The sequence below is a fragment of the Brachyhypopomus gauderio genome, chromosome 7 (assembly GCF_052324685.1).
Source record: "Brachyhypopomus gauderio isolate BG-103 chromosome 7, BGAUD_0.2, whole genome shotgun sequence".
Taxonomy (NCBI): Eukaryota; Metazoa; Chordata; class Actinopteri; order Gymnotiformes; family Hypopomidae; genus Brachyhypopomus; species Brachyhypopomus gauderio.
The window spans coordinates 21,126,977-21,136,976 of record NC_135217.1 but is presented as its reverse complement, the minus strand read 5'-3'; the positions used below and the strand labels follow the sequence as shown (position 1 = coordinate 21,136,976).

The 10,000-nt window shown below is 45.6% G+C and overlaps 1 protein-coding gene across 4 annotated transcripts in view; it reads right to left on the bottom strand.

Moving 5' to 3' along the window:
- Window positions 1–6,426, bottom strand: part of plekhg4b (pleckstrin homology domain containing, family G (with RhoGef domain) member 4B) — a 30,045-nt gene extending 23,619 nt beyond the window's left edge. For 3 of the 4 annotated variants that reach the window (XM_077012519.1, XM_077012520.1, XM_077012521.1), the window contains exon 1: window positions 2,260–2,660. In XM_077012519.1, the coding sequence (XP_076868634.1) occupies window positions 2,260–2,337 (78 nt within the window). In that variant the 5' untranslated portion in view covers window positions 2,338–2,660. Of the gene's footprint in view, window positions 1–2,259; window positions 2,661–6,360 lie in introns of those variants that run through there. The other variant, XM_077012522.1, reaches the window with a different exon arrangement.
- Window positions 6,427–10,000: the final 3,574 nt, after the last annotated feature.

Sequence of the window (10,000 nt, the reverse complement as noted above, 5' to 3'; positions counted from 1 at the left end):
TACAGTCCTGCAGGAGTGAACACACGACGACGTGAACTCTCCAACAGCTTAGCACAGGGAGAATACGTGTGGCCAGCCGCCCTAGATGTGTTAACATCGCAAAGTTGCTGAATATTCAAGTACAGATCTTTACACGTTTTTGGAGTCTAAACTCGATTTTGCTCAGCATCGATTCAGGAGGTCAGAAAGGCGAGGCTGCTGCTCAACACACTTTCCAGTGGGCGCACGAGTCTAACGGATAATAATATGAGAGAAGACGGGCGCCTAAACCAGAGGTGCCCCACAGACTGACCACGGAGCAAAACAAAAACCCTCGCCTGTTTAAATCCGCCCCCACGCGCAGGTGTTACCGACCACACGGCGGTATAAACCCCCGTCCAAGCCACGCCAAAAGCGGGGGAATGATAGTTTAGGAGGTACACACAGAACAATAGTGACTTGGGTCACGTAGTCGAGCTGGCAGCGTGTGGGGTCCAGAACACGCACCCGGTAACGGTATCCGGTAACGTAATCCGGTAACGAAAGCTTCAGTCCGCTATCAGCAACGTTTGGCTCGGCTGTGAGTGAGGTTCACTGAATACACAGAAAGTCTTGTTAAAGCGCCCATAGTCAAATCACAAACGTAAAAGTTAATTGTGTGCTCTTAATTGAGTTGTTTATTTCCGGTCTTGAGATTAATAGGTTTATTTATTAGTTATTTATTTTTTTTATTTGACATTTTAATTTTAGAATTTAGGCCCATGTTTAAATGGGCAAAACGATGACGTCATCAAAAAGGCTTTATATTATCACTGACACGGTAACAAGTTAAAACTTTAAGTTTGTTATGTGAGAGCGACCTTTAAGTCTGCGTATCCTACCGTTGAGAGCTAAACGAGACTCCCAATGAGTCCAGTTGAGTCTTTACATTACTTCATGACACAGTGTATCACATGTTCACATACATTACATTACTTCATGACACAGTGTATCACATGTTCACATACATTACATTACTTCATGACACAGTGTATCACATGTTCACATACATTACATTACTTCATGACACAGTGTATCACATGTTCAGATCACTCAGGAGGGAAAGAACAGATCCAGCACAGACAGCACAGACCCCTCACCACACACAGAGCTTGCTGGGTCCTAATTAAGATGCTGACTGTGGCTGTGCGGCTGGTAGAGGCAACACTCTGGTCGAAGGGACCACTTCACACTCAAGTAGCACTTCAAGAGCTATTGTGGAGTCCAGGTTCTTCGCTGGTTGTGTGTGTGATGGTTTGGTCCACAGTGTAAGCAGAGACAGATCCCCTCGCGAGTGTAACACAGGCAACAAAAGCTGTCTGGAATGAATGATGGAGTGTGTGTGTGTGTGTGTGTGTTAGATTGATCACCAAAACCCCTTTAAATGTGACAGATTGATTAGCAATGTGAAGCCAGACAATCAGCATGTTCACTGAAGGCGCAGCACAGCCCACTTGCATCAGACTGTGTTGTGGTCTGATCCTCAGTTAGAGACTAATCTAGAGACTAATCCCTGTATTTAACACTCTCATCCAATCATACAGAGTCCCAGACGAAGCACACACCACCAACTCAGCAGCAAGCTACTGTGATCTCAGTTTGTGATTTGAAATAAAAACAACAAACAAACCATGGCAACTTTTTACAACATCAATATAACAACTGCAAACAACCAACAAACAATCTGGATCTCAAGAAATTTGTAAGAACCATACCAATCATACAAATACAATGTGATTATAAGACACAGTGACAATACAAAAATCAACATCTTTCAAAAGTTCTCTTAAACATGTAGTCAGTGGTTACACACATATCTGGCACTCGGGCAAATTACACTCTATAAAACTTTCCACAGAGAGAAAACACCACATAAACCCACAGCTGCCTGATATCTCTGAAAGACAGGAAGCTTCTATCTTACACACAAGCCCAAGCTCTCTGAAAGGGTACAATTCCTTCCACCTATTCAAATGATAATTGACAAATGCCCAAAGCAGTTACAAAATACCAAGAGTGAAAGAAGAGAGCACTAAAAGTGAAGAAGGTCTCCCCACTCACACCCTCAGCAGAATACGACTGAGTGGGAACCTGCATACTACATACTACAACTCTGCTTCCCATACACAGGAGCAGGACTGGCTCTCCCTCACACTCACCTTTACGCTCAGGTAGTTCTCATGGCTCCGAGCACACTCACCTTTACGCTCAGGTAGTTCTCACGGCTCCGAGCACACTCACCTTTATGCTCAGGTAGTTCTCACGGCTGCCAGCTTTGGCTCTGCAGTGCATTGCGCCCTTTCCCGCGTCAACAAGCATTAATAGAGCGTGAATAAATAAGTCATCCGGATAGATCCACTGCGGGTCCAGCCAGTCAGTTATACGTCCATTATTTGGGTTCCATCAGAACAGAGGGACTCTGGTGGGCTCCGTCCATGTCTGTGCCCAGTTTCTGGGACAGCTCTTTCCATCCCTCCCACTGTCTCGTCTCTCTCTCTCTCTGTTGGAGAGTTAACTGTGCGATTCGTCCTGTAGGAGTGTGAGAGAGGGAATGCCCTCTCCTCCCTCTCTCTCTTTCTCTTTCCCTCCCTCCTATCCCTGTTCCTCTAGCCTCTCCCATCCAGCTAATGCACACTGATTCAACTTCCTTTAGCCCTGAAAAAACACACAACCTGACCTGCATGCAACAATGACCCCCCCCCCCCCCCCCGCTCCCCTCCTCCTCCTCATGCCCTGCAGGGGAGCACACACCCCCCCCCCCCCCCCCCCCCCACAACCTGTCATTTCTTTAACCCTAACCTACCCCCACCCATGCTCCCGCATTGTCCTGACAGCACAAATGCACTCAGGCTTTGGCTCTCGCTGTAGCCTTTGTGAAAGGATGGGGGAGAGAGGGGGAGGAAGAGAGATACAGAGAGAGAGAGAGAGAGAGAGAGAGAGAGAGACATCAGAATGCCACTGCCCTGAGTACAACAATAGTGGTCTCACACTCTGCAGAATCCCGACCTGGGGAATCCCGACTCCGTGTACCAGGACCGACACATGCGCACATGCACGCACGTTACCTCCTCCTCTCTGCTGACAAGGACTAACAAATCGTGAGTGTCATGGTCTGTCTTTTAAAGGAAGAAAGGTTTGTTCAGTTCTAATGGCAATAAAAAGTTAGATGATTTTAAAACAACACAGAATAATAAAGAGTATTAGTGGCCATGGTCCAATGGCTTATTTGCGTTCAGAGGTGGCCTTGTGCACCTGAAATTTTCTGCACCTAAAGATCTGATGAAATGTAGCGTAAAGAGAAGCATGTTTGCACAAAGCTCCCGGAATGTCTGCGTTCAAAAACAGCCCAGAGTCACCTGCGTCTCACAAAAGAACCTACCAGCCCGCCCCACTGCCTAGACGTCAGGACTGCACAGACACTACATGGCCGTCACAAGACGACAGCACACTCGTGTTCCTGAGGTCTCGTCGGTGAAGTGAAGAGGCAGTGATGAAGCCCCGTGGTGCAGGGTCATGTCTGGCAGCCGCGGGACCCCCAGCAGGGCACTGAGCATTGGCAGTGCAGAGGTTCCTGACCACTCGTTGTAGAGCTTAAACGTTGAATGAAATCCTATCAGCACGTCACAGTATTGTCTCTTTAAAGATCAAGAGATCCAGGTCTGTTTAAAGACTTCATTTTACAGGGTGCTACTTTCGATAGCTGCTTTACGCTGAAGCCTAAAGTGTGCGTAAGCCGCCTACAAATAAGGCGTCTGTATTTGGGCTAAGGCACGGATCATAGTCATAACACCCAGTGGAGGAAGACACACAGGCACTCAGGTAGAATACAGACAAACTCATGTAAAAGAAAGCAGAAACAGACACAACAACGATGGGTCAGAGAGAATGAACCAAACTCGACAACCCAGAACAACAGGAAACATGGCTTAGCCTCTCATGGCTTATTATTGAGTTATAAATCTTACGGTACTGTATATTATTTAGTAACTACTCTGTAATTGTGCTGAAACTAATATAAAACGTTCAAGAGCTAGAGTCTGGACCCACCAGTGTGGAATTAACCCTTTAGTTAGAAGTATGGAGAGACCAGCAGGCAGCTTCCAATAGATCGTAGATGAGGAACAGGTGGAGGTGATGATTGATGGTTGGTGCAAGGGCGGGATCAAAGAGACAGGGCCAATCAAGTTGTGAATAGTCAGCTTTGAGTCTCCAAGAGGGGGCTTTGCATAACAATGGAAATTAACTTGCTGTTTCTACCATTGTTGTTGGCAGCACAAGTGAAGCTTCTCGAGGCTGAGAGAATGGCAGCGCGCATGACCGTGTTTTTAGTGACTCGTGATTGTTTGTAATGACCCAAACTGAAGGAAATGCTTGTAGAGCACGTGGGTATATCTGTGTTTAAATTGGCACAATACGGCAGGAAACTTTAAACAAGTGAATCGTGCCATGTAAACACAGGACCAACAGCAGTTCACGAATTTAAGAGCAAATCTCACTGGACAGTTGAAATGAAGGACATATAGACGGACAAATGTTTGCTTTCCACATGGAGGACTTTTCATTGGATAGTAAAATATTAGCTTTTTAAGTGACAGAATAAATAAACTCCGTCGTGAGGCCTCCTCCATGGCAGAGAAACATGATGGACTAACAATAGTTTGTCTTCAGACGCTCGTTCCTGTTTGTCTAAGATAAACATAGCTGTTTTGGTCCTGGTACACGACGGCTGAGCGCGACTCTTCCAGTGGAGGCGCTTGAGGAGTCTGAGGTATAGCACACATCCCTATAGCGACGAGGCATCCCTGGCGATAAACACTTCAAACTGCCGTTTCCTGTTGTTGTTCAAAAACAGACACTTAAAATAGCCATTATTTGTGCAGGATTCTAGTAAACTCCATTTCTGAGATGCTGAGAAAGAGATATAGCGGTCCCTGGTGAGGGCAAACATCTGATAGGACCTATCAGTACAAATTAGCCAGATGACAGGGGCAGGCAGAAGGAGCTAGCAACGATTGTTTCCCATAATCATAACTCAGCCGGACGGGCACAGACATAAGTCATACGTTACAGCAGGGGTATCAGAGAGTCAGTAACTTACAACGACTGTTTGGATTCAGACAGTCTTCAGTACAAACATTTGTTTGTCTTAATTCCTCCTGTAGTTCTGTGCTCTGAATGAGGACCCATGGGAACAAGGACTCTGTGGGGTTTATCTACTACACATCCGTCTCCAAATATTTTTCTTTTGTTCTTTTGTCCATTGACGTTTTATGAAGTGTATTTCTTGATGAGTGAAAAAAAAACAGGTGTGTGTGTGTGTGTGTGTGTGTGACAGACTTTCCCTGATTCGGTACAGCAATATGCCTTTGCTATGTAGTCCCAGCTGTGTCCCCCTTCGAACACATGCTCCCCCCCCCCCTCCCTCCACACACACACACACACACACACACACACACACACACACACACACACACACACACACACACACGCTCACCCAACTGTGGAATGTAGCACCCACATCTCACAGCTTCTCTTTGTGGCATCGAAGGCAGGCCACCCGCACTTCACAGTCCTACACCCCCCCCCCCCCCCCCCCCCCGTCCCTTTATCTGTCTAAAACTCCCTTATTAGAGATTACAACAGGGTTCTTATCAAAGCTCTTGGATCAAAGTACTGAAATATAAAGTGAACCCTTGATTGATGGAGAAGCTTTCATCCCTCCTGTTGGCTCAAGGTTGACTCTCTGAGTACTGACATCTATTTTAAATGATGGCAAATCAGAGCTTCATATAAGGGTCTGTCTTAAAAACACAGCTACTATGACAAAGCGGCGACATAATGAACCGAATGTCATCGGATTAAGCCAAAAGGTATTTTTTCCATCTATGGCTGCAGGCTGCCACAGGGTCCAAAACACTCACGGAAAGAACAGTGTGTTGTGCCAGAGATGCTACACGCAGGTCTGATGCACAGTGGATGTCTGATGCACAGTGGATGTCTGATGCACAGTGGATGTCTGATGCACAGTAGATGAATGTTCGATGAACAGGTGTACACGATCTTCATATACCCACAACAGCTTAACAGCATTTTGTCACCGAAGCTCTGACAGCACTTCAAACTCAGGAACAATCCAAGATACACCATAATACAACAAACAGTAAAACCAGTTCTGGATCAGTAAAGAGCTGTTAAAAACTGCAGTCTTCCTTTAGCAACAGACTCCTGAGAAGACCTTTGTGTTAAGATACCAATAACACTCTTTGCTCAAACACACCATGCGGCCCCATAACCGAAAGAGGACTATGATCACTGATAGAGTGAAGAGTCGTTGGTACTCACAGGATGAACGGATGAGTGACTCCAAACTGCAGTGAGCTGAGATGAGTTCTGGAGCAGCGTGTGGTGTGAGCTGCTGAGAGAAAGAGTTATTAGAGCTCACCCGGGCTAAATCTCATGGCCTTGAGAACACACACACACACACACACACACACACACACACACACACACACACACACACACACAGGGTTGGACTGAGAACAGGTCTGGCCCACTCCTCCCTTGCTCCCTCCCTCTCTGTGTGCACATGGATACACACACACACACACACACACACACACACACACACACACACACACACACACACACACACACACACACACACACACACACACAGGCAGCCTGGGAATTGAAACTCCTCAATCGTGGGAGTAAGGAACCCCCTCAACATTTTACACACTCACACACTGACACACACACACAGACACCCGGACATTGTCCCCCAACCTTCGAAGGAGGCTCTGAGAGTCAGACTGTAGCTAACAGAACCGGTGAGTGTGTATTGGGTATTTTTGGTGCCACAATCTCGAGGATAAATGATTAAGGAGAGAAAGGCTTATTCCAATTCAGGCTCTCTCTCTCGCCTTTGAAACCTAACCCCCACATGCACACACCAACACACACTGACACAGACACACACAGTGGAAGAAACCTTGCCCCTTTAAGACTACTTGACCTACCAGTCAAACAGTGTTTAAACCTTATGTAGATAATTCAGAGACAGCAGAGCAGGCAGTGCTGACCTGGTTTATCTTTAACTTCCATTCCAGTGTCTGGTACTAACTTGCTCGTCTGTCAATCACTGTTTCAACAGCTCAGCGACAACCATTCAGCTCCCTGACTCAAAGGTGACCAGTGAGTGGCCAGTAAACACAGTCACTCTGCCCCCACAGGGATGCCAGAGGCTAAATCCAGGGCTTTATCTACACTGATTTGCTCTGAGAGGGCACAGCGGGAACCGCCAATGCTAACTTTCCCTGTGAAAACAAGATAAACATGGGAACAGATGCAGAGAGTGTGTTAGAAAGGGCTATTCCGCTATGCATGGCAAAGTACACCAACATTTATGTTCTCTGCTCAGTTACAATCTATAGGTCCAGGAGGATCACTGGATTATTGGATCACTGGGTCACTGGGTCACTGGATCACTGGATCACTGGACACGATCCAGCAGAGTGAGCTTTGGTGGCATCAGCCATCTCTAGATGACCAGTCACACATGAGGCTTAACGCTACTTCACATTTGACCTGAACGAATGATGCCTGTACAAGAAGTAAAAATGATCTCTATGGCCTTTTTGTCCTTAACTAGAGACAAATAGTCAATCCAGCCACAACAGGGCTATCGGTCTAGGAGATGGAGCATTCTGGGAATCAGTCCAGGAGATAGAGCATCATGGGAATCAAGGCTAAGGAAAAGCTACTGGGAGTTGCTGGCTGCCCTCAGATTACCATACTGACACACTGAGTGCAGATAGAGTGCTCAGGATGTGTGTGTGTGTGTGTGTGTGTGTGTGTGTGTGTGTGTGTGTGTGTGTGTGTGTGTGTGTGTAAAGGTGGTAGAGTTAGGGAATATGACAATATAATAAAAAACTATCATGATTATTTTCAGTAATTCTAGAAACAAGAAACTTTTCTGTGTTTCTTTAAACAAAACTACTATATAGACTGTAAACAACAAACAGTGGTGTGACATTATTAAACTATGAATGTAAACTATACATGTACATGTACATTAAGTTACTGAATGGATGTGATAACAGATTGGCATCATTATATTTCATTATTAGTGCTAAAGACAGCACAGACTATGTGCGAGTCTTGAACAGTGTTTGTTTCATTGTCAATGGCACCTTATCTGTGGTTAGATCAAAGATCTATTCTTTTAAAGATTTTTTAATTTACAATTTACAATTATGAGTACAAAATTGTACTCATTTTGCCAGTGCTTGAAAACCTCAGAAAACCAAAATGTCGTGATGCATACTATAAATAGTCAAAATGTCTTTAAATATGTCCCTGCCCAGCCGCCCGCCCTGGAGGGACTTTTCCATCCACCTGTCGAGTCGTTCCGCATCTCCGTACCCCCTGGAGAGTGTGTGTCTCAGAGCAGAGGTCTGGGAACACAGAGCATGTTGTCTTCAGTCAGACATGAGCAGGCACAGGTGCCCTAGACAGAGGAGCTCCTGTTACAGTAGCTAAGTAGCTTTCATAGTAGAAACACACGCACACAAACACAGAAGCACACAAATACCTATATATCCACCCACACACCCTAACACACACACACACACACACACACACACACACACCGTATCACCTGATTGATCTGTGTGAGGAGTGAAGCACAGACCAAATGGCGAGAGGAAACCACTCAAGCCGAACGCAGCGTTTGTCTTTGTAACGTGCAGGGGTTAAAGCTGAAAGGTCAGACGGGGGTGACCTCTGCAGGCCCTTACGGCACACCCAGAGCACAGGTGCATAAACAATCGCATCAAAGTATGCCGTATACCGCACTAATGACCCCATCTCCAGAATACGAGAGCCAGTGGTGAACCCAGCCTGGTAATGGGCAAATCAGGTGGGAAAATGTCTGCCACAGGCTCCTTACGCAACACAAACACAGATAAGTGAAAATTGTGAAATTTACACCACGGTAAACATTCTGTGGTTCATGACAGAATCCCTTCAAACTACGACAAACCCAAATCTGTCCTACTAGTATGTCCAGTCTGCAGTGAATGAGAAAAGAAAATGCCCCGGTCTAATATTTTAAAGAATGAAAGTCATTATTACCATAATCTATTCTGTTTGTCTCTAGTTAGGGAAAAAGATCTTGGATGTCCTGTGATGAATCACCCTGAGGCAGAACAGGACAAGCATAGAGCTTTTAGTCAGAAGACTACATCTCTTTATTAAACACCCCACATTAGTAGTGAGATGGTGATATTATTTGATCAATTATCTATTTTCTGCTTTTTATGTGTAGTAAGCCAAGCAAATTAGCAAGCAATGCTTGGCAGTTATACAGTTGAGAGAACAGCTAGCTGTCTCTGGACGTCGTCCAGTTTTAAATCTAGCTGCCTTTTTGATGTCAAAGGATGTGGTTACCTTTGAGATAATACAGCGATTTAGTTGCACAAAGAACGTAGACAGGTAAAGCCTTTTGGACAGAAATCCTCAATGTCATTTCCCCCCTAAGCCATTGGAAAGACCGTAAAAGCCAGTCAGATGTTTATCCAAAGCTGATACTATTGAGACACTTTAAACCGCAGCTCTGTGCTTTACCCAGGAACACGTAGACCCGAGTCAGGCGCAGTCGAGTACTGACCGTCCTCCCTTCAACACCGAGCAACGTAATAGAACTACGGCCCGGACCCTGATTGGGTTGATTGTCTTCCATAGTTTGTCAAATGTCACCAATGCCCACTGGAAGAGTTGAACTCCTCACAGGTTTAAAATGATAAGAGCCAATAAATGTTTGAAAAGGAGTGGAAACGTGTGGGCCCCAAACAAACGTGACCTGTAGACAAATATCACACACTTCTCCTCCAACCCGCCGTAGGGCTGACAGGAGGAATTTAGGTCTGCGTCAACACAACAACATGTCAAACTGAAGCCACACCACCGACTACACAGTAAC